Source organism: Geotrypetes seraphini, chromosome 4 (assembly GCF_902459505.1).
Source record: "Geotrypetes seraphini chromosome 4, aGeoSer1.1, whole genome shotgun sequence".
NCBI classification, from domain to species: domain Eukaryota; kingdom Metazoa; phylum Chordata; class Amphibia; order Gymnophiona; family Dermophiidae; genus Geotrypetes; species Geotrypetes seraphini.
This window is the reverse complement of record NC_047087.1, coordinates 133,910,886-133,935,642: the sequence shown is the minus strand read 5'-3', so window position 1 is coordinate 133,935,642 and position 24,757 is coordinate 133,910,886. Positions and strand designations below refer to the sequence as shown.

The following is a 24,757-nucleotide window of genomic DNA, read 5'->3' as shown; positions in this document are numbered from 1 at the left end:
GTTTCTATGATCTGTGCATTGGAAGGGATGGTTCCTTTTGACCCTGGGGAAGTCACTTAACCCTCCATTGCCCCAGGTACCAAAAAAAACCACCTTAGATTGTGAGCTCACTAGAAATGGAGTAAGTACTACCTGTATATAATAAATGTAAATCACTTTGGTTGTACTACAAAGGCAATATATGAAATCAAAATCCATGACCCTTCATGTCCTTTATACCCATGAACATGCTTCCTCTTTAAAAATTAGATAACAAGACCCACAGGTGTATATTTTGTATCTGAGTGGGCTATTTGAAAATTTTCTCAATAATGAGGATTCTGGGGAATATACTTCCTGGAGGAAAAGTCCATAGTCTGTTATTGAGAAAGACACGGGTGAAGCCACTGTTTGCCCTGTATCGGTAGCATGGAATATTGCTAGTTCTTGGGTTTTGGCCAGGTACTAGTGACCTGGATTGGCCACCATGAGAATGGGCTACTGGGCTTGATTGACCATTGGCTTGACCCAGTAAGGCTATTCTTATGTTCTTTTTAGGAAGAAACAAAAAATAATGTGGAGATATGATGTTCCTCAGATGGACTTTATTAATATTAAAATAATATAAAAACTTGGCAAACCACATAAAAACCTCTAGGATGCAGTTTGCTGAAAAGATTTAGACCCTGGACCCAACACGGATTGGGTTTCAACAGAATGTCTTCTTTAGGGGTCCCTATGAAGTCTTATGGTAAAAATACGTGGATAAAAATGCCAGTCGAAAATAAACTGATCCGTAAAGTTGTGTGCAGGACATGTGCTCATAAATCCGAGTGAAAAAGGCAATATATGAAATCAAAATCCATGACCCTTATAGTCCTTTATACCCATGAGCATGCTTCCTCTCTAAAAAAAAAAAATTAGATAACAAGATCTGCAGGTGTATATTTTGTATCTGAGTGGGCTATTTGAAAATTTCCTCAATAATGAGGATTCTGGGGAATATACTTTTTAGCCAACTATACAGTCGAAAGAATTTGTGACACTTTTTCTTGCTCTGATTTTTCTTTTCAGTACACAGAAAGCGACTGGTTTTTGCTTGCATTATTTGGTTGACATTCATGTATTTTTTTTGGAAACTGGGGGACCCATTTCCTATTCTCAGCCCCAAACATGGTAAGTGATGGCTCTAAGAGGTCTTCTCTGTCTTCTGTGGGTTTTTATCTTCTGTCATTCTGTTTGGTATGAAATCTGGGCTTACTTGAAACTTGGAAGTATATTGGAGAATCTTTGCTGATTGCAGTGCCATCTCTCACCTAAAGACAGGTGTCCATCAAGACTTAAAGATAACCTAAGGTCTAGAACCCAGAGGCATAGCCAGAACTCAAATTTTGAGTGGGCCATTGGTCAAACTGGGTGGGAACATGTAGTCTCCAGACACACCATTCTCCCCCAAGCCAACTCAAAGCTTGAGCTGGTGGGGATTCTCAAGCCCCGCCAGCTGCAAGAGTCCTCTGATGAGAACTGCTCCCTTTCACACTTGCTCTACCCATAGCTCTGTCCATGCACTGCTGCTGCAGTAGCCCCTACCCCTCTGCACTCATGCATACTTAGTTTTCATGCATTTGCGAAACTCAGCATGTGTAATAGGGAGAGGCCAGCGCTTAGACAGTGCCATGGGCTGCAGCAAGTGGGAGAGGGAGGAGTTCTTGCTGCCGGAGGACCCTTGTAGTATTGGTACTTGAGGATCCCCACCAGCCATAACAAGGATACAAGAATTTTGGCTGGACTTTCCCATATTTAATCTAATTTGCAAACTTCCTGTACTGCTACAGTAAGGTAATAAGAAACAAGCACAGTACAGAGGAGGAAATGATATACTGTAAATGAAAGCTCAGTCTTGTATAGACCCCAGTGAATGTGATTTATGGAAATTCGTGAGAAGACCTTTTTATCTAGAACATTTTGAGAAAAAGGAGATGGGATCAGGAATGGGTTCTTTTGTGAAATGGCAATATATGTTTTCATGTCAAGTAAAGTATGTGAGCAGCAGACCAGGGGAAGAAAAGATCAAATCCAAGAAGAACTACTAATTTCTTCAGCATGGTATTGTCAGAGAGAAAGAGAGTAAAAGTTGGAAAGAGAGGATCTGTATTCATGTAGACTACTGTGCAGGAGACAGGTTAGTAGTAATGCCTCTGCTCAGGATAAAATCAGCAGGGACGCAGCCTGTGTGCAGTAAGAATCGGTTAGCAGCAACATATTTTTTGCTCTTCAAATGATTAGCAGAAGTACCACCTGATTACAGAGAACAGTTAGTAGTGATGCTTTATTTATTGCAGGGATCTTGTCCATAGAACAGCTCATTAGTCGGGTGGGTGTGATTGGAGTCACGCTCATGGCATTGCTGTCTGGCTTTGGTGCTGTGAACTGTCCCTACACATACATGTCCTACTTCTTGAGGTGAGTGTTCAGACTTCTTTAAAATAAGAAATTATTGTATATAATTTTAATATAAACTGACCCGAATATAAACCGAGATAACCTTTTTTTTCTTCCTTTTTTGGGGGGAAAATATTTGGGCGGTTAATATTCAAGCGCTTTGCCCTGCCTTGTCAGGCTCTGCCCTGTTCCCCTACCCTCCATACTCTAGCATCTGCATTTATTGTCATTTCACCTCAAACCCCTTCACTCACTCCCTCCCTTGCCATGCCAGCCTCTGTACCCTGTCCCCCTTCCCTCCCAATGCCTTGTAGGCCTCCACTGAGCCTGCCGTAAGTCCTGGTGGTCCAGTGGTGGGCTGGAACAGCAGTGATCCCTCCTGCCTCCTGTCCCAGCCAATTCTAAGAATTTTTACCTCCCTCTCGCCTCCCCCAATCATGGCAGCCAATCAGCTAGCGGCTCTGCATGGGCAGGAGCGAAGGAAGGTCGCTCCTGCCACAGTTCACCACTGGACCACCACAGATTCTAAAGGTACGCATAGGGATAAAAATTCTTAGAATCAGCTGGGACAGGAGGCGGGAGGGAGCCTTGCTATCCCATCCCACCACTGGACCACAAGGTATTTAAAAGGTACACCGGGGAGGGGGAGGAAGGTAGAAGTTATTAGAAAAGGCCGGGACTGGAGATGGAAGGGATCCCTCCTGACCCAGCCCATCACTCGATCACCAGGTCTCACGGCAGGCCCAGCAGAGGCCTGCAACAGGTTCGGGGGGGGGGTGCGGGGAGGGCAAGTCAGCGCTGACCCAAATATAAACAGAGACCCACATTTATATTTGAGTATACGGTACAAGCAATTTTAAGTATCTTTTATTTTTTAAGAACAAATTGTGCACATATGCCTTCTTTCTCAATTTAATCTTCTTGTATATTCCTTTCTCTTACCTGCATGTTCACTCTGTAGTGGGGAAGCCTGGATTCAGGATTTAAATCTGCCACTGCAGACCTGAGACAATAGAGCATTTACACCAGAACTGGGATGGCGAGCCAATTTTTGGGAGTGGCCTTGGCATCCCGTAGCAGTAACTATACTGTTAATAGTTTTATGTTTATTCTAACAACTCCCTAAGCCTTTGCTGAATTTACAGCCCATCTGAGTTCCATAAAATTCTTCTCAGAGCCTTAAATAGCAATGGGATGTATAGAAACCTGTTACAAGGGGGGGGGGGTCGGGGTCACATGTTGCAGCCTGCTTGAGCAGACATGTGAAAGAGGAGGTCCGTTCCTACCCCGACTGTATCAGCATTTATCACCTGCTTTTTCTGTATCCCCCCGGAGTTTTCTGGCTTGAGCACTTGGGTCAGGTGATTGCCCTTGCCCGGAGTGGTTCTGGAGCGTGCAGCTGAGTGGGGTATGCCTATAAAAGCGGTACGAAGCTCCAAGGATAAGCAGTCCCTGATACCTCTCAAGATGGTGGCTGAGCCTGCAACTTTCACTATCCCCGCTGGGGAGTGGATACAGGACATCACAAAGTCCGTGTTGGTGGCCTTGGCGGACAGCTTAGTAAGATCCAGTTGGCGGTAGAGGAAATGCCCGAGAAGTTTGACACCCATAACCGACGTAGAGCAGCGGCTGTCTGACCAGGAGGACACTTGCGCTGGCCTGACAATGCAGGTGCAGGAGCTGCGACGGCAGACCACGGAGCTTACCGACAAACTGAAGGAATATGAAAATCGTAGTTGGAGAAATAACTTCCGGCTAGTGGATCTGCCTGAAATAGTGAGAGATGCCAACCTGTACCGGGTCTTCAGCCGCTGGTTGACGGAGAAGCTTGGCCTGGCCAGTGAGGTCACATGATTCGAGTGTGAGCGGGTCCATTGCATCAGTGCTAAATCGCCGGGAGAGGCGAGAGCGCGCACAGCTATAGCACGGTTCACTAACTGGAGCAAAAAGGAACTCTTCTTCCGGGCTTTCTGAAAAGCGGGAGCCTTGAACTATGATGGCTCTAAAGTGCTGCTATTTAATGATTATTCCGTGCGAGTGGCAGCCCAACACAAACTCATGTCTCCATTTTGCACGGACCTTCATAACGGAGGCCTTCAATTTGCGTTGGTGTTCCCGGCAAAGCAGAATGGCAGGGCGACTACTCTTAATACTGTGGAGGAAGCCCGGGCATTTATGGAATGGCTCCCTGCCTGATTTGCAGCTTTTACCTGCCCTTGTGAGGCATATGGGATGACCTCAGTCTTCCTTGAGGGGACTGTGTGGATCCTGGCTGGAACTCTTTGGGGAAGCTAGGGGCTTTGGCCCTGTGGTTTGATCTTGGACCTTCTGTTTCTGCATGGCCCTGCATTGGTTGCTGCCTGATTGAGCCTCTTCCATCCAGTCCCTTGCTGTTTTGAGCCTGCTCAGTTGATGGCTGGACGGGAGGCTCTGCCTGGGACTTGGGAGCATCTGTCTTGGAGGGTTCCGATCTGGATTGGCTACCACTCTTCTATAGGCACAAACTGACTGGCATGCTGCCGGGCTTTGTAGTTCGGTTTCCAACTTGTATTGTTCTGCTTTGTTGGGGGAGGGGATGCAGATCTGTACATTGGGATGGAGGGGAGATCCTCTCTGGGTAGGTTGGGGAAATGGAATTGGGATTGTATGCTGGAGGTGGCATGCTCTGGAGTGGGGGGTATGGGGGTATGGCTGTGGTCTGTCTGGTGTGTGTGGGGGTATGTGTATGGGTATGATTGAGGAGTGCATGGGGCGGGGGGATGGGGGGGAGAGGGTTGAGGTACCGAAGGCAATATGGTTGGCAGCACCTACTCATACTGAGGGAGACTCCGAATGCATTTCTGAACTTTAGTATCCTTTCTGTGTGGGTCTACTTGTTTGGAGAGTATGGCCGAACTGGGGCTGCCTTTATTGCAGGAGGGTGACATGTTAGTTTCATTATGCTGTGCTGGTCTCTGGATAATCTGTGGTCATGGCTGATCTGAAGGTAACTACGCTGAATGTGAACGGGGTTAAGTTCCCCATTAAGTGCTCACGGATGTTGGCCCATCTCAGGAAGTTGGGTACCAATATCGCATATTTCCAGGAGACTCGTCTTTCTCAGATAGAGCATGCTAAGCTGTGCAGGGGATGGGTGGGGGAAATCTACTCTTCTACCTTCAGTGGGAGGCAATGGGGTGTTGCAATTTTAATGCATAAGCGGTTGCCCTTTACTTTACATAAACAAATTCAAGATAGAGAGGGGCGGTTCATTATAGTCATGGGGGAGCTTTGGGGGTTGAAGCTTCTATTTTGCAGCATCTACGCTCCCAATGTTTACTGTCATAAATTTTTTCCCTCTGTTCTTACTCACCTCTCTGGGTATCCAAACTATCAGTTGATCCTGGGGGGTGATCTTAATATCACCGCTGAACCGGGCGTGGATTGTAAACCACCCAGGCCAAAAACCAAGGACCATGACCTGCATGGGGTGGGCTTTCTATCACAACATTTGGAAATTGTTGATGTGTGGTGTGCATTGCACCCCTTTGACACGGATTTTACTTTCTATTCCCACGCCCATAAGGTATATACCAGGTTGAACTATCTTCTTATTGATAGGAGGCTGTTTCCTATAGCCACCAGGGTGGAGATTCTTGACCATGCGCCCGTGGTGCTTACTCTGACGGTGGCCCCTAACCAAAAGGTTCCTTCTTGGAAAATGTCCCCCATTTGTACCATGACCAGGATTTTTTGATTTTTTTGTGGGTACGCTGGATGGACTATCAGATTACCAATGCTACTGTGGATGTGGGTCTGGTGACTTTCTGGTTTGCCTCGAAGGCAGTACTGAAGGGCCATATAATTGCTTACACGGCTGCTAAGCGGAGGGAGAGGGATCAAGAACTTCTTTAGTTGACCCAGCAGTTGCACGCTTTCCAGAGGGCACACATCATCACTTTGTCTGAGTCGGATCATTTAGAATATAAAAGTATTCGTAATAAAATAGAGAACTTGCTTAATCAGCACAGTCCCTCTATTATCATCGATGCCAACTATATCGGTGGGGAAGCAAGGCGGGGAAAATTTTAGCAACTTGGTCCGTTCATTCAAGAAACATCAGATCATTACGGCCATTCGGGATTCCCATGGGACGCAGTATGAAGGGGAGCAGCAGATTGCAGAACAGTTCGTTTGTTACTACAGCACTTTGTACGGTGGTAGACCTTTAGATAGGGGTGCCCTGATTGCTTTCTTTCAGGGGCTGGGGCTGCCCCATTTGGTAGAAGAACAGGCCGCCCTTTTGAGTTCTCCGATCACTGGGCAGGAGATGCTGTTGACCATCAAATCCCTTACTTTGGCTAAGGCCCCTGGCCCCGATGGTTTAGGTCCGGAATACTATCGACTCTTACAGGATTTGGTGGCGATGCTGCTTAGCGCAATGTGTAATGTTGTGTCTGCCAAGGGGGGTGCATTTCCAGACAATCTAGCTCATGTTGTACTGATCCCTAAGCCGGGCAAGGACCCTGACTTGGTTGGCTCTTTCCGGCCTATCTCCCTGGTTAGACCAGGATATTAAGCTTCTGGCCATAACTATGGCACATCGCCTGAATTGCTATCTTTCAGATTTTATACATCCAGACCAGGTGGGCTTTGTGCCAGGGAGATATGCTTGTATGAATTTGATAAAAGTTCTAGGAGCCATCCAAGCTCATTCCATGCGGGGGGTGGGGGGGGGGGAGGGGGAAGTCTGCAGTTGCTGGGCTGGACATGGCGAAGGCCTTTGACAGCATTTCCTGGGAATATCTCTTTTGGTTTTGGAGTGTGGTGGCTTTCGAGGTTATTTTAAGGCATGGCTAACGGCTCTTTATACTGCACCCAAGGCCCGGCTCCAGATTTAATGGCAGTAAGCAGCCAGGGTGTCCCCTCTCCCCCCCTTCTCTTTCTGTTGGCCATCGAGCCAGTGATTATTAAAATCCGTCAGGCATCAGATGTTCGGGGGATACAGATAGGGGCCTTGACTGCAAAATTAGTTTATTCGCTGATGACATCCTACTCTACCTGGACCAAATCTCGGTATATTTGCCCAGGGCCTTGGAAGTGATTCGAGCCTTTGGGAATTAGTCTGGTCTGCAAGTCAGTTGTGATAAGTCAGAACTCTTGCTGCTATCTGGGGATCCCCCAGAGCCCTGGCATGCTTTGTTGCCCATTCCCCCTTCTACCAAGCCAGTACGTTACTTGGGCATCTACTTAAGCACTAGCAAGTCCACCCTCTATGCAGCCAATGTTCAACGACCACTTGAGGCTATTGAAAAACTGTGGCAAACCTGGAAGGACCTTCCGTTAGGGCTTCTGGGATGCGTGGCCCGTGTGAAATTAGTTCTTGTTCCTAAATTGCTGTATCCCCTTCAGACGATGCCCCTGTGGCTTTGTTGCTGGGAAGAGCTCCATTTTAAATCGATTATCTCTCGGTTTATCTGGCGGTCACGGGCCCCTAGGATCGGAGCGCTCAAGTTTTTTTTAGATAAATGCCTCGGAGGCCTAAACGTTCTAGATATCCGGCCTTACAATGTAGCGGTGCTTATGCGCTGGATTCATGAAGGCTATACAGGGCATGTCCGGTATTTCCCCTTGGGTTGGGTGGAGGGTTGGTGCCACCCGTTTAAATTTGTTAACCTGCTTCATACCCAGTCTGATCCTACTCGCCAATATCGTACATGCTTCCAATTCTTGTTACCTATGCGGAGGGCCTGGCAGTGGTGGAGATGCAGACAGTGACTGAGCACTGCAGTGTCACCTGGAGGGGAACTCTTACTTTGTTCCTGGTTGGGGCCACTCAGTGTTTACCGATTGGGCATCCCGGGGGTGTGGGGCTATGGAGCATGTGCTGGAGCTTCATCCTACTGCTTTTCCCTCCTTTCAACAGCTCCAGGCCCGCCGGGGTATTCCACAACGCTATCTCTTCTCATACTTCCAGGTCCTGCATTATTGGGAGGTTGAGCGTAGAGGGCATGGGTGGGGTGCATGGACCAAGAGTAAGCTGGACACCATTTTCTCAGCTACGCCACCACAATTTAATACTCTATCCTACTGGTATAGATGGTTGAAATCCTCTATTCCTTTATCAGTTCTTGGAGCACTGTGGGCGCATTGGGAGGAGGAGCTTGGACAACACATTTCTGAGCCACAGTTCTTGGAATGTTTCAAGACTTTATATGCCTTTACTAAATCTGCTGATTTTCAAGAACTTCAATACAGGGTCCTTCACAGAGCCTAAATTACCAGACAGAAAGGGGAGTGTCTTGGGCTTTGGGAGGGTGACCTCTGTGTTAAGTGTTACTGTTTGGCTGGTACTTACTTCCACTGTTTCTGGAATGCTCCAAATTGTCCATCTGGGGAAAGATGCTTTCCCTTCTTGAGAAGGTGGTATGATTTTATGCTCTATTTGGCTGTGCAATAAGCCTAAATAATTTTTATGACATGTTATATCATGCTCCCTCTAGCTCAGTGGTCTCAAACCCGTGGCCCAGGAGCCACATGCGGCCTGCCAGGTACTATTTTGATGCCCTCAGTGTGTTTATCATAATCACAAAAATAAAATAAAACAGTTTCTTGATCATATGTTTCTTTAGCTATAAATTACAATATTATTATGAACACTTAACCAAAAGGAAAGCTTTATAAACTATAAAGAGTTTTACCGCATGCAAAATGGTCATTTCTTTAATAAGACATTAACTATTTTTTTCTGAGGCCCTCCAAGTACCTACAAATCCAAAGTGTGGCCCTGCAAAGGGTTTGAGTTTGAGACCACTGCTCTAGCTGTATTCAAGTCCCAACTAATATCCTACCTTTCTGAAGTTGCTGTTCTGGGCAAGCTCAAGGGTATCTGATGCCTAGGTGAATCTTCAGCCGAAAGCCGCCCTGCAGTCAAGGACAACTCAAAGCCTTAGAACCTCTCTTCCCTTCTGTTCCCAACCGTTCGTGCCCAGCATCAATCTTCCCTCCCCTGTCCCCTTGTGCTCAGCATTTTCCTTCCTTCCCTAACTCCCCCACCATGCCCAGCATCTCACCTTTGGTTCTCCTCCATGTCCAATATCTGATCTCCTCTTCCCTACCCCCTACCCCCCATCCAGCCTTTCCCCTTTATTCCCTTCACCATGCCAGGCCCTCCCCAGCCACACCACCCTACCCCCCCCCCCGAGCTCAAAACTGTATTCAGCCTGAACATTATGGTGAGCCTTTCAGTACAGGTCCATGTTCAAACATTGGTGTCTTCCCTTCTTCTGACACAGACTTCTTGTTAGAGGGAGCAAGACATGGCAAGCCTTGACAGTGGACCTGTACCGAAAGGCCCGCCATTGTGCTGAAGCATTTTTAAAGTTCTGCTCTCCTGCCTCTTGTGTGCTGTGCCCTGCCCACCCCTTTTCTCCGCTAGCCACAAAAATATATAGGGACTTGTGGTTATGTTATTACAAAAAGGCAATACACATTCAAAGTGGTTTACATACATGTACTCAAGCTTTTTCTCTATTTGTCCTGGTGGGCTCACAATCTATGTGGGGCAGTGGAGAATTAAGTGACTTGCCCAGGGTCACAAGGAACAGCAAGAGGTTTGAACCCACAGCCTCAGGGTGCTGAGGCTGTAAGCTATAACCACTGTACCCACACTCTCTTCCACACTTGGTAAACAAGCCTTTCTGCTTTTATATTGTGAACTATACCCAATCACAGCCCTGCCGATATGAACTATGTTTGCTGTAATGTGTTTCATGAAGCCTTTTGCTTTGTCCATATGTCTTGACTAGGTTGTATGTTTCACACAGCAGGGACTATAAAGCATTACTTATATCTAATAATCTTTTAAGTGTGTTGATTTGTGGTTACAGCAGCAGCCTTCAACATTCAGATCTCTTCTATTCTATAGCATCATTTGAGAGCTCTCTTTTTAATATTTGTAAAGCCAGACTTTAAGGACTAAAGGCTATGAACAATGTCATATAAAGACAAGATTTTTTTTTGTGTGTGTGTGCAGGTGCAGTTGTTTTTTCAGTCATCTGAATCAAATTGAATAATGGTAACATGTCAGCTACTGCCATAATATGATTCTGGAAAAGTGCATCTATTTGAAAATTGACATTAAGAGGGTCCTTTTACTAAGGCGCGCTAGCCGTTTTAGCATACGCTAATTGCTAACGCATCCATTATATTCTATGGACGCGTTAGCGTTTAGAATGCGCTAAAATGGCTAGCGCGTTTTAGTTAAAGGACCCCTAAATCTTTTACAGATGTTCCCTTACAACCTTTGAGTAAATTTGAATGTACACATTACTTTTTTAGGAATGTGACCGATGCCGATATCCTCTCATTGGAACGAAGACTCTTGCAAACGATGGATATGATTGTGAGCAAGAAGAAAAGGTGAAATCTGAACACCCAGAACCCCATTACCAATGCTTCTAGCTAGTGGCAGATGGCTATAATATGTCTGAACAAGTATTGTCCAATGCAGCCAGAAAAGTTTTTTACTGCTAAACTCTAACAACCATATATATGCAGCAGCAAATATACCTAATGGTTTATATTTCAAAATAAATTTTTATAGAAGACTAGTCTTTAAGCCCGTTACATTAATGGGTGCTAGAGTAGATGTTTGTCTGTCTGGTTTTTTTTTCTTTGTTTCTCTCTCCTTGGATGCTGCCTGTCTGTCAGTCATTTTTTCTATCTGTATCTCTCCCTATGTCCTTAGTGCCCCTTCCTACGTCCTTAGTGCCCCCCAGTACCTCCTTCCTGTGTCCTTAATGCCCAGAGTGCCCCATCCCTCAGAACAGCATATTTCCATTTAACCCCCACCCCACCCCCATGGCAGCCTGCCTCCCATCTCTCTGAGCAGCATGTTTAAATTTAACCCCCCCACACTCTGATGTCAGTCTGTCTGGCTGCCTCCCATCCCCCTGAGGAGCATGTTTCCATTTAAAAAAACCACCCCCCTAAAGCCAGCCAGCCTGCCTGCCTCCTTCCCATCCCTCAGAGCAGCATATTTCCATTTAAACCCGCCCACCCCACCCCCACTCCAAGGGTTACAGACAGAGGCAAAACATATAATTTCTCTTTTTCAGAGAGCCTTTTCTGTCTCTGAAACTTTAAATACTGTCTCGCTACAGCTGCAGCGCTTGGTGCTTTAAGCGCAGCTGGTAACAGTTCGTATTCAACACCCAGTCTCATTCTTTCCATGTCTATGGTGTACACAGCGCTCAACATCTGTTAGAACCATCCCAGATAGCGCAGGCGGAAGCACTTAAATGCTGTGGCCTATTCTCCCTAAAGCAACTCAAAGACATCATTCTAAGCCATATTAAGCTGTCCCCTGGTTTACAGCAGGGGTGTGGAAATCGATGAGCTTGAAGACAGTCGCATTTCTGCGGGTGTGTGGCAGCAAATCGACAGCTCCCGAGAGCAAAATCTTCCTCTGTACGGCCTTCATTTCCATTTTTGTCAACAGGCGAGCAAAGGCAGCAGCCCAAAGTTTGGTTCTTATTGCGGTGAGGTGGGAACAGGCACGGCATTGGTTGGAAAGGTTTTCGAAGGGTTAAAGTTGCTCCAGCAGCATCCGAGGCAGAGTAAACACACTGCTTCGGGCCTTCTACTGCCCTAATTTCCTCTGCTGCGTCTCTGATGATGTCATAAGGGACGCGGCAGAGGAAATCAGGCCAGTAGAAGGGCCGAAGCAGCGTGTTTACTCTACCTCGGATGCTGCTAGAGTAGGGAGGTTAGGTGCGACTTGGAGGGTCAACGGGGGTTTTGGGTGCTGTGTCTGAAAAGACATAAAGGGAGCAGAGGTGCGCGAGTGTGAAAACCTGAAGGAACGGCGTCGGCAAACTTACAGGAAGGTAGGGAGGGAAATAGAATCGGGAAGCAGGAGCGGCAGCGGTTGGAGCGGGAGGGGGGAGTCGTCGACGTGTTCCCTACCAGACACAGCCGCCGCCAGCGCTGCTCCATACCGCCTTCATCCTGCTGTGGCAGCCGCCCTCTCCTCCGGAGCGACTCCGACCTCTACCGGGCCCTCCAGTAGGTCACAGTCCCACTCCCAAAGCAGCGGTGTGAGGTGGAGAGCAGGGAGGCTGTGGTGACGTAAAACCCGCGCATGCGCACTCGTATTTTCGCGATGGATCAGGGAATACGTTTTTTTAGTGCGCATGCGCGGCCTATCATTTTATTATATTAGATTCATCAGAATTGCCACCAGCCAACCAGTCATTATTTTTACGGTTGCACTGAAAACTGTTATTGTGGCATATGTATCATCATCATCATCAAATCTGCTTTTTTGAATTATTTTGAAAAGTGCTTAGTGCTCATAGTGTGCTATAAGAAATAGACTTATATATATAAGTTTTAAATGACTTAGCTTTATGGCCATTTTCAATATCTGCTTATTTCTTTCTTATTGTTTTAAGTTTTTTGATCTGCATCGGGAAGGTACTCATTTAACATATTTCGCCCCACGGCTTTCTCAAGAATAGTCCCCTGCAATATCAAAGCAGATAAAATGACTGCAATTCACATGCTATTCAAACATTTAACTAATTTAAAACACAAGTTTCTTACCCGTTCACTCACGTCACGCACCATCACGATTAAGTTTTTAGTGTCAAAAGATGGTCGCGGCGTCTCATTGATTATTTAAATATCCCTCCTTAGAAATGTCAACTTGACGACAGCCAATCAGAAGCTAGATAAGTGATATCCACTCAATTTACATGTTCAAGCATGTCGTTGTCAAGGTATTTAATGTGAAAATCCAGCGTTCTCTAAAATTTAATCGTATTTCTAATGTCCTCCCTCCCACCCTACTTTGATCTGGTCAATGATTCTCCACCTGATATCCCCAATTGTATGACCCAAATCTCACCAATGTTGTGCTAGCGGTACTTTTAACATTTCATTTATTATTCTGGACTTATGTTTGTTTAATCTGATATGCACTGGGCGGCTACTTCTGCCTACGTATATGAGACCACATGGGCATGTGAAAACCCAACTGGATTGCAGCCCTCAAGGAGGGACTTTGAGACCCCTGCTCTAAATGTAAAAGATTCCTTTGTTTAGTCTTCAAATTGTTCATTAGACTAAAACCACACTCACAGTCTGAACTAGATGCTAAGAATGTGGCACCCATGTCCATCAATTTTGCTAAATCTGCAAATTGATCATTCTGAAATGCAAATTTTGTCATATCTGGAAAGCTGTTTATCTGATTGCTTTTGATTTTTTCTGCAACAAGGAATTTAAAGTCATTTTATTGCTGAATAATAACACTGCACAACAAAGTTTTTGCTTCCTGAACACTGCTGGGTGTTTCTTATAGAATTTTGGGTGCTGATCATGAATATTACATCAAAAATTACCCATCACGTACCATTTCAGAGAAATCTTCAATTTTGTCGTGATTTTTTCTTATATTTGGATGCAAACAATTTTTTCTCCCATAAGTGTCTTATCAACAACGGTTTGTGCCGCCTGGGTATGTCCATGCATAAAATCTAGCCAGGTTGGAAGCTGTTTTATGGAAGATGACATCCTGGGCATGTCTGGGCAGGTCTGAACGAGCTTGCGCTGTCTCACCATGCTATAATGGTGGCTTCCATACACCAATCCTGCTCATTTGGTTAATATAGATAGTCCGTGTGTGTATATAGTATCAGTATAGTAAAGTATAGTAGTATAGTAGCTGTAGCAATATAACAGTAAGTAAGCTTGATGCTATAGACGTTTTGGTGTCGGGCAATATGTCTCGTCGGTGTCGTAACAGCCGCGACACATTCTGCTATATCTGTGGGGAATATACACTTACGCCTCAGAGACGTTCGATGACTGCCCTTGTAAAGAAAGCCTATCATCTGTATTTTGGCTGCAAAATAGGTGATCAAGACAAGCAATGGGCGCCTCACATTTGCTGTGCGACATGTGCTGTTAGTCTGAGAGCCTGGCTCAGAGGTACTCGAAAGACGATGCCATTTGCTGTTCCGATGATATGGCGAGAACAGAAAGACCATGTGACGGACTGTTATTTCTGTTTGACTAATGTGTCTGGTTTCTCTGCCAAAAACAAGAAGTCAATTGAATATCCTAATCTGCCTTCAGCAATGAGACCCATGCCACATGATGACAGTCTTCCAGTTCCGAAACCACCAGAGGATTGGACCTTAGACGAACCAGATGAAGAAACTGCAGTGCAGGGTTCTAACAGTGACATTGACCCGGATTTTGAACCATCCTCATCAGGCGATCCACATCTGATAACACAGTCCGAATTGAACGATTTGGTCAGAGATTTGGGTCTGTCAAAAGCAAAAGCTGAGCTTCTAGGTTCGAGACTGCAGGAATGGTGTTTGCTATCACCAGGTACGAAAATTTCTGTGTTTCGAGACCGGCATCATGATATAACCAAATTTTTTGCACAAGTCGACAGTCTCTGTTTCTGTTGTGACATTGAAGGATTGTTCTCGGTCTTTGGTTGTGATCACAACCCGGAAGAGTGGCGTCTTTTCATTGATTCGTCAATGTTAAGCCTGAAAGCTGTTCTGTTGCACAATGGCAACGTTTATCCTTCAGTACCTGTTGGCTATGCAGCACATATGAAAGAAACATATGAGAATATGGAAATGTTACTAAAGTATGTCCAGTATACCAGGTATAACTGGAATATCTGTGGAGACCTCAAAGTCGTTGCTCTGTTACTAGGACTGCAGCTTGGCTATACAAAGTACTGCTGTTTCATCTGCGAATGGGACAGCCGAGACAGAGAGTCGCACTATTCTAGAAAGAACTGGCCACTCCGTAAAAAGTTAGTTCCAGGACAGAAAAATGTAGCACATGAATCGCTTGTTGACCCGACAAAGATATTTTTGCCTCCTCTTCACATTAAACTGGGACTCATGAAGAATTTTGTGAAAGCAATGAACAAGGAAGGGGAAGGTTTTCGTTATTTAAGACAGATGTTCCCAAGAATAACTGATGCCAAGATCAAAGAGGGTATTTTTGTTGGCCCCCAGATCAGACATGTTATGAGTGACAAGCGATTTGAAGATCTGTTAGTTGGGCCGGAAAAAATTGGCTGGAAAGCCTTGAAAGACGTTGTTGACAATTTTCTGGGCAATTACAGAGCCCCAAACTACATTCAGCTGGTAGACAAACTTCTCAAAGCATACAAGAGAATGAAGTGCAATATGTCACTCAAGATTCATTTCCTCCATTCACACTTGGATTTCTTCCCCGCAAATCTCGGTGCTGTGAGTGACGAGCACGGTGAAAGGTTTCATCAAGACATAGCTACGATGGAGAAACGATACCAGGGCAATTGGAATCCGTCAATGCTTGCCGACTATTGTTGGATGCTACAACGTGATGCACCAGACACTGAATATAAAAGAAACTCGGGAGCAAAACACTTTTAATTCTGTTTCATTTAGTCGCTTGTGCGAAACGTAAACTTGACTATATATTTTATTGTCAGTAAACATAAAAATGTCTATTTCTCATAGTTCTTACGTGATGCAGTAAAACCAAAACCATATTTGAGCATACCAAGTTGGTACCTGTCATAATCACCAAAAACTTTTCAGGAATCAAGACTTAACCAAAAAATTGTTGTGCAGTGTAACACTTTCCTCCAGAAGAAATTGTTTATACTTTAAACAAAGAGATCTGATATGTTCAATTCCAAAGTCAAAGTCGCATTGTGATATTGCTGTACAGTCAAAAGCAGACCATTCCTCAACTTCATTTTCAGGAAATCTATCACCCAGATGCAAACATAGGATGTTGATGAAGGTTAATATGGAATTAGTATCCACTAAAACTTTTTCTTCAGACCTCATCCTGTTGTTAAGAAGACTAATGACTTTATCACTCCACTTAACCTTGTCACCTAAGTATTGCATTTGAAGTTTATTCAATTTACTCTGAGCAAGATGATAAGCTTCCAATGGTGTCAAACCACGTTTTTAAAATGCCATAGTTAAGGAAGCCAGTTCTGATAAGACATCATTCAAAACTTCAAGTGTAATATGAAATTGTTCACTGTTCAGTTTCTTATAGCAGTACTTTGCAATAGGATCATTATCTTTGTCTTCTTCAAAATATTTTAACAGGGGATCATAATTTTGAATAATTGCTTGAAGTGCAAAGTGTCTAGATAACCAGCACACTTCATTTAGAGGTCTGAAAGCAATTGATTCGCATTCAGATGCATCTGCTATTTCTTGAAATTTGCATCGTTTAGTAGAAGACCGACAGAACACCGTGTACACAATTCTCATTACAGTTTCTACTTCTTTCATCAATTTTACTTCTTTCCATGAATCAGAAAGTCTCAAATCTTGCCAATGTGCAACACAATGTTGCTGCACTAAATGTGGAATGTCTTTTCTCAGCTGTGCTGCAACACTATCTATTTTGCCCAACAAAACAGAGGCACCATCGGAGGTGAACATAACCATTTTATTCAGGTCAAGTTAATTTTTCTCATAGAATTCCCTAATTGCTGTTACTATTGATGTAGCATCACATGCTGTCAACTGTAGCATCCCACCAAATGATGTCCTATACTCATTTGAATTGACTGGCCGATACTTAAAGTAGAGTATTAAGTACTTGTTGACAGAAATGTCTGTGCTTTCATCAACAGTTAACGTATGATACGTTGCTAATTTAATATCTGCCATATGATCATCTTGCACGATGCCATTGATAATTCCAAGAAGTTCAAACGCATAGTTTTTGCTTCTCCAGCTATCAGGTATACTAACATACTTCGCCATGTGCTCATTGATATCTTGAACAGAGAGCATTGAGATATTCATCTTAATGGCCAGCACAACACTGTCGACAAGAACCTTAATTTCATCAGGACTGGAACGCTTATGTTCATTACTAATTTGCCTGTTTTCTTTTTTGGTTGGGCTTTCAAGCAACATGTTAACTAGTCCCCCTCTTAAATTCGGATTTTTACTTCTGAGTTTCCTAATACTGTCGGTATGAGATTTACTTGATAGATGGCGTTTCAGAAAGTCCAGTTTCCAAACATCATCCCATATTTTTCCAGTAGAGAATTTTCCAGTTGCTTTGGCATCTTGACAATAACAACACACAACTCAATCGTCTTCGTCATAGGTAAATATTTCACACAGTCGAACACGCATTGTATTTTGAGATTCCGGTGTCTCCGTTTCAACAATTTCTTCAAGCCATTCAGACCTAAAAGCTGTTACAGCTCTATTGCGTTTTACACTTTTCACTATTCGTGGTTTAGACATTTTAAGAGTTATATCTGGTTGCAATTTAATAAACGAATACAGTTATACAACCGCAGTACTACGCTGCACACTACGATTCCATGAAATAAACAATATGGCAGAACTTCAGGAAGTCAAAGAATCGGAAGTGTTTCATATCCTATGGGCCATAGGCTATGACCCTATGGGGCACATGATGTGTCAAGTTCAACTGCCAAAGATAACGGAATCACGTGAATGACTTAAAATTTATATTATAGCGCTTCAATAAATGTGATAAATGGGAAATTGGAACAGCTGGTCTTCTGCAACATTTCATTTTAGCAGTGAAAATCATTTTAGGCAAAATCTTTTTTTTTTGTGCGCGCTATTTTAATTTGTGTGCGCGGGTTCGGCAAGTTGTGTGTGCGCACACAAGCGCACCGCTTAGAGGGAACAATGCCTATGACTATGGACCACAGTGCTTGGGAGAGGGACAGGCATTATTCTGTGGGGACTGTTGGGAGGTAAAACAGTAGTTATTATCATCCCAAAAAATCTGGCTCATATAAATATGTCTTCCTGCTCCTTTCACCTTCCACCATCCTTCTTTTCTCTCCCACAGGTACCATTACTATATGTCACTTCTTCTTTCAGAATTGCAATGATCAGAAGAAGCATGTTCCAGAAAGGGGAAGTTAACAGCAAGCCAGCAGGATTCTGGGGAATGATAAAGAGTGTAACCACTTCTACTCCAGTAAGTGAAAGTATCCTTTTCTAGCACATAGAGATAATGGGATGATGTAATATCCATGAGGGAAGATAGGAGAGGAAGAATACAGGAAAGGAATGAAAAGAGCTGGTAAACTTGGCTCTTCCCTCCCCTTCAGAATCACTCAGCTCTGGAACAGTCTCCCTTCCCCTCTCCGCAATTTGAGCCCCCTTCTACCATTCCGTAAGCATCTGAAGACCTGGCTCTTCTCCAGAACGTAACCCCGTCCCGCTCCTGGCACTCTCACACCAACCTCTCTTCTCTCATACTTATATAATTCCACTGGAGTTCCGTTCCTTCCCTAACCATGTAAACCGTGTCGAGCTCCATCTGCGGAGATGATGCGGTATATAAACCCAAGATTTAGATTAGATTAGATTAGAAAGACTTAGCTACAAAGAAGGGAGGTGGGAGTGAAATATATAGCCTTTGCTGTAGATATCATGGACAGTAGTGCTGCCCGATTCACAATTCGAATCGGGTGAATCGATTCGAATCAATTCAATTTTAAGAAAAATCGGCCTCCTGATTCGATGGTCGACCCTTCCCCTGTGCCTTCCTAAAGCAGGAGCAGCAGCGCTGCCTCTTGCTGGCCTTCCGCTGCCACTCCTCCTTGAGGGGGGAGGGTCAGTCGGAAAGGCCTGAATGTTTCCCCAACTTCCTCGCTCTTACTGACTTAAGCTAATACGGCAGCCTGCAGGATTGCTGGTGCTATAGTGATCTCTGCAGCTGCCTGTCGTCCTCAGCAGCATGTTCTTTCTGCTACGGTCCCGCCCCATGTCTGACATCAGGGTCAGGATCACGGCACAGGAAATGTGCAGCTGAAGATGACAGCAGCTGCAGGGATCGCTATAGCACCAGCGATCCTTCAGGCTGCCGTATTAGCTTAAGGTAAATGCGGGGAAGATGGGGGGAGCAGGCCTTTGCAGTGGGGGAGCAGGCCTTGGGGGGGGGGGCAGGCCTTGGCGGTGGGATGTCAGGCCTTCACAGAGGGAGCAGGCCTTCGCGGCTGGGAGGCAGACCTGTGCAGAGGGAAGAAGAGGAAGAGTGCCTTGGTGACGAGGAGGCAGGCCTGTGCAGAGGGTGGAGGAGGAAGAGTGCCTTTGCAGCAGGAGGCAGGCCTGTGCAGAGGGAGGAGGAGGAAGAGTGCCTTTGCGGCAAGAGGCAGGCCTGTGCAGAGGGAGGAAGAGGAAGAGTGCCTTCGCGGCAGGAGGCAGACCTTTGAAGAGGGAGGAGGAGGAAGAGTGCCTTTGTGGCAGGAGACAGGCCTGTGCAGAGGGAGGAGGAAGAAGGAGTAAGAGAGAGGAGGGGAGATGCCAGACCTGGAATGAAGAGAAGAGAGATACCAAACCAAAAAGAGGGGGAGGAAAGCAGAGGAGAGGTGCTAGACTAATGGAGAGAGGGAGAGAGAAATGCAAGACCACAAGGGGAAGGGTACAAGAGGACAGATACTGCTCCAAAGTAGGTGGGCAGGATGCAGGATGGCAAGAGAGATAGTAGGAGAAAGCATGTACCTGGGGAAGGGGATACAGAAGGTAAGAACATAAGAACATAAGAACATAAGAAGTTGCCTCCACTGGGTCAGACCAGAGGTCCATCCCGCCCAGCGGTCCGCTCCCGCGGCGGCCCATCAGGTCCGCGACCTGTGAAGTGGTTACTGACCACTTCTATAACCTACCTCAAGTTCTATCTGTACCCCTCTATCCCCTTATCCTCCAGGAACCTATCCAAACCTTCCTTGAACCCCTGTACAGAGTTCTGGCTTATCACCTCCTCCGGAAGCTTGTTCCATGTGTCCACCACCCTCTGGGTAAAAAAGAACTTCCTAGCATTTGTTCTAAACCTGTCCCCTTTCAATTTCTCCGAGTGACCCCTAGTGCTTGTGGCTCCCCACAGTTTGAAGAATCTGTTCTTATTCACTTTCTCTATGCCCTTTAGGATTTTGAAGGTTTCTATCATGTCCCCTCTAAGTCTCCTCTTCTCCAGAGAGAACAGCCCCAGCGTTTTTAACCTGTCAGCGTAAGAGAAATTTCCCATACCTTTTATCAGTTTAGTCGCCCTCCTCTGCACTCCTTCGAGTACCGCCATGTCCTTTCTGAGGTACGGCGACCAGTATTGAACACAGTACTCCAGGTGCGGGCGCACCATTGCGCGATACAGCGGCATGATGACTTCCTTCGTCCTGGTTGTGATACCCTTTTTGATGATGCCCAGCATTCTGTTTGCTTTCTTTGAGGCTGTCGCACATTGCGCCGATGGTTTCAGTGATGTGTCAACCATCACCCCCAGATCCCTTTCAAGGTTACTCACCCCTAGCGGTGTTCCCCCCATTTTGTAGCTGAAGATCGGGTTCTTTTTCCCTACGTGCATGACTTTGCATTTTTCTACGTTAAAACTCATTTGCCACTTATTTGCCCAGTCTTCCAGTCTCGTTAGGTCCCTTTGCAGGTTTTCACAGTCTTCCTTGTTCCTAACCCTGCTGCAGAGTTTGGTGTCATCAGCAAATTTGATAACCTCACATTTTGTCCCCGTCTCCAGATCGTCAATAAATATATTGAACAATAGAGGTCCTAGCACCGACCTCTGTGGAACTCCGCTCGTGACCCATTGCCAGTCTGAGTATTGTCCCTTTACTCCAACCCTCTGTTTCCTGCCTGCCAACCAGTGTTTGATCCATCGGTAGATATCCCCTTGCACCCCGTGGTTCCACAGCTTTTTTAGTAGCCGTTCGTGAGGTACCTTGTCGAAGGCTTTTTGGAAGTCAAGGTAAATGATGTCTATGGATTCCCCCTTATCCATCTGGCTGTTTATTCCCTCAAAGAAGTACAGCAAGTTTGTGAGGCACGACCTTCCCTTGCAGAAGCCATGCTGGCTCGCCTTCAGTTGCCCATTTTTTTCTATGTGTTCGCAGATTGTGTCCTTTACCATTGCTTCCATCATCTTTCCCGGAACCGAGGTCAAGCTCACAGGCCTGTAGTTTCCCGGGTCACCCCTTGATCCCTTCTTAAAGATGGGCGTGACATTTGCCATTTTCCAGTCCTCTGGGATCTCTCCAGTTTTTAGGGAGAGGTTACATATTTGGCGAAGTGTCTCTGCTATTTCGTTTCTCAGTTCTTTTAGTACCCTTGGGTGGATGCCGTCTGGGCCTGGTGATTTGTCGCTCTTCAGTCTATCTATCTGTCTGAGGACATCCTCTTTGCTTACCTCTAGTTGTACCAGCTTTTCGTCGTGTTCCCCGTTTATAATCACCTCAGGTTCTGGGATATTGGATGTGTCCTCTCTGGTGAAGACTGACGAGAAGAATTTGTTTAACCTGTCAGCTATCTCTTTTTCCTCCTTTATCGCTCCTTTCCTGTCTCCGTCGTCCAGTGGTCCCACTTCCTCTCTGGCTGGTTGTTTCCCTTTCACATACCTGAAGAAGGGTTTGAAGTTTCTTGCTTCTCCTGCCAGTCTTTCCTCATATTCTCTCTTTGCTTTCCTGACCTCTCGATGGCACTCTTTCTGGTGCCTTTTGTGCTCTTCCTGGTTCTCCCTTGTTGGTTCCTTTTTCCATTTCTTGAAGGATGATTTCTTGTCTCTTATCGCCTTATTAACTGCAGTTGTTATCCATGCTGGGTTTCTAGTTCGATTTTTTTTGCACCCTTTCCTGAACCTTGGGACGCACAGGTCTTGTGCCTCGAGCACTGTGCCTTTAAGCAGTGTCCAGGCTTCCTTTACGGTCTTCATCTTCCCTGAGCTGTTGTTGAGCTTTTTTCCTACCATTTTCCTCATGTCTTTGTAGTTTCCTTTTCTGAAGTTGAGTGCTGTCGTTGTGGTTCTTTTCACCTTTGATGTTCCCATGTTTAATTTGTACTGGATCATGTTGTGATCGCTGTTCCCTAACGGTGCTAGTACCACCACTTCCTTTGCGGGTCCTTCTAGCCCGTTGAGGATTAGGTCTAGAGTGGCATCCCCTCGCGTTGGTTCCGTGACCAGCTGCTCCATGAAACAGTCTCTTATCACCTCTATAAATTTAGTTTCTTTTGTGCAATTTGAGTGCCCAATGTCCCAATCTATTCCTGGATAGTTGAAATCCCCCATAACCACCACCCTTCCACTTTTGCACACCTGCCTCAGTTCGGCCTCCAGGTCCAGGTCGTTTGCTTCTGGCTGTCCTGGTGGGCGATAGTAAAGTCCCAATTTGATGTCAGCTCCTTCCCCTCCTGTTAGCTTAACCCATAGTGACTCCAGACTGTCTGCCCTTATTGTTGTTTCTGATCTGGATGAAGGAATGTAGTCCTTTATATACAGTGCTATTCCACCCCCCTTCTTGTGCTCCCTGTCCTTCCTGTAGAGTTTGTACCCTGGCAGGGCCACATCCCATTTGTTGTCTTCTGACCACCATGTCTCTGTGATTCCTATTATGTCTAGGTCCTTATTTCTGGCTATAACTTCTAGCTCCCCCATTTTGGTCCTTAGGCTCCTAGCGTTTGTATATAGGCAATTTAAGTCCTGGTTAGTTACCTTTTCTTTTGGGTCTACTCTTGATTTGATGCTCCTGCTGGTGTCCTCACGGGCTGCCTCCTGTGGTGTGTCTATCCCGTCCTCCTCCCGCTTCTTTGATCTTTGATAGCCCTCTGGTTCCGGCTTTGTCCTCCATGTCTTGCTCTTTAGCTCTACCTGCCTCTCGGGTCCCTGTACTGTATCCTTGGGTTTATGTCCATAAAGTGTCCATTTTGCCTCTAGTCCACTTTCTTCCTTTCCTGTTTCAGTATCCTTGCTCGATACTGTGGTCCGATGTGTCGAGGTCAGATCGACTCTCGGCTTTCCCCTTGTTATCAGTTTAAAGTCATGTCTATGCAGGTCTGGATGTTACGTGCCAGCATCCTCGTCCCAGCCGTGCTCAAATGCAGTCCGTCTCTCCTGTAGAGCTTGTTTTTCCCCAGGAAGGTTGACCAGTTCCGTACAAAGAGGAAACCTTCCTCGTCACACCATCGCCTCAGCCATCCATTTGTTGCTTGCAGTTCGTTCTGCCTCCTCGCATCTGCCCTTGGCACTGGCAGGATCTCTGAAAAGGCTATCTTCCCTGTCCTCAGCTTCAGCTTCCTCCCCAGGATCTTAAACTGCTCGGTCAGTGTGGTCATGTTGAAATTTCTTCTGCTGACGTCATTTGTTCCGACGTGGATTATCACTGCTGTTTCCTCTGTCTCAGCTCCCTCTATGATTTTCTCAATTTTGTCGGAGATGTCCTTTGTCCTCGCCCCTGGAAGACATGTCACTAGGCGATCCGCTCTGCCTCCTGCTATGTGACTGTCCACCTCTCTCAGGATTGAGTCTCCCACCACGATAGCAGATTTTCCTCTCCTCAGCTTCCTCCTGGGTCTCAGGTCTGTGTCGATGATTGGGTCCTCCAGTCCTTCCTTCTCCTGATTTGTTTCTCCGCTAGGTTCCTCTCCCTCGGCTCCTGGTGGGTCCTGGTGGGTCCCGGTGGCTCCTGGCGGGTCCTGTCCTCCATCAGTTTGTTCCCTTCTGAAGAGCGTGTGTTCCTGTGTTTCTACCATCTTGCAGGCCTCCTCGATGAATCTTTCGAGCTCCCTGACCTGTTCGTTGAAGTGGTTCTCTCTGGTGGTGTCCTCAGTTGGTTCAAGCTCCCTTGGTTCCTCTATGGAGCGGAGTCCTTCTAGCTCCTGTACTTTGATCTGCAGTCTCCCGACCTCCTTCTTCAGGCTAGCCAGTTCCTGACATCGACTGCATATGTAGGCCTGCCTCCCGGAAGGGAGGTAGTCATACATGTGACAATCAATGCAGTATACTGGGAAGCTTCGCTGTCCTTCTGCTGCCTCCATTGTTCCTTCCTTGTGATTTAAGTCCCTCGGTGCGCTGGAGTTTGTCTGATGTGTAGCTAGGTATAGAAATAGAGAGAGAAAAAAATGAGAATAGAAGAAAGAAAAATTTTTTTTTTTTTTAATAAGAAGTTATTAAAGAAGATTGAAGATTGAATTTGCTCCTGAGCAGCCTGGACCCTCGGCGCCTTTGCCGCTCGCCTTCGCCGCGCGCCGAACGGCCGGGCGCCGTTGGCTCGCCCCCTTTTAAGGGGGAGCCTGGGCACTGAAGCGACCTCTGACGCGGTGGGGGTGGGCGGAGCCTACTCTCGCCGCTACCCCGATCAGTCTTCCACCCCTCCTGGCTGGATCCTGTCCTCTGCCTTGCTGCCCTTGTGTCTCCTCTCAGCCCTGGCTATCTCCCTTCTGCCTCCCGATCCTGTAAGTAGAAAAAACAGGCAAGTTAGAACGCCGCCGCGGTCTGCCTCGTGCTCAGGCTTCCTGCCTTT

At 46.0% G+C, this 24,757-nt stretch overlaps 1 protein-coding gene across 3 annotated transcripts in view; it reads left to right on the top strand.

Annotated features, from left to right (window-relative positions):
- GPR89B (G protein-coupled receptor 89B) overlaps positions 1–24,757 on the top strand; it is a 136,152-nt gene that overhangs the window by 25,564 nt on the left and 85,831 nt on the right. For all 3 annotated transcript variants that reach the window (XM_033942002.1, XM_033942004.1, XM_033942003.1), the window contains exons 5-8: positions 1,054–1,155; positions 2,322–2,442; positions 10,741–10,821; positions 18,333–18,442. In XM_033942002.1, coding sequence (XP_033797893.1) covers positions 1,054–1,155; positions 2,322–2,442; positions 10,741–10,821; positions 18,333–18,442 — 414 coding nt within the window. The remainder of the gene's footprint in view (positions 1–1,053; positions 1,156–2,321; positions 2,443–10,740; positions 10,822–18,332; positions 18,443–24,757) is intronic.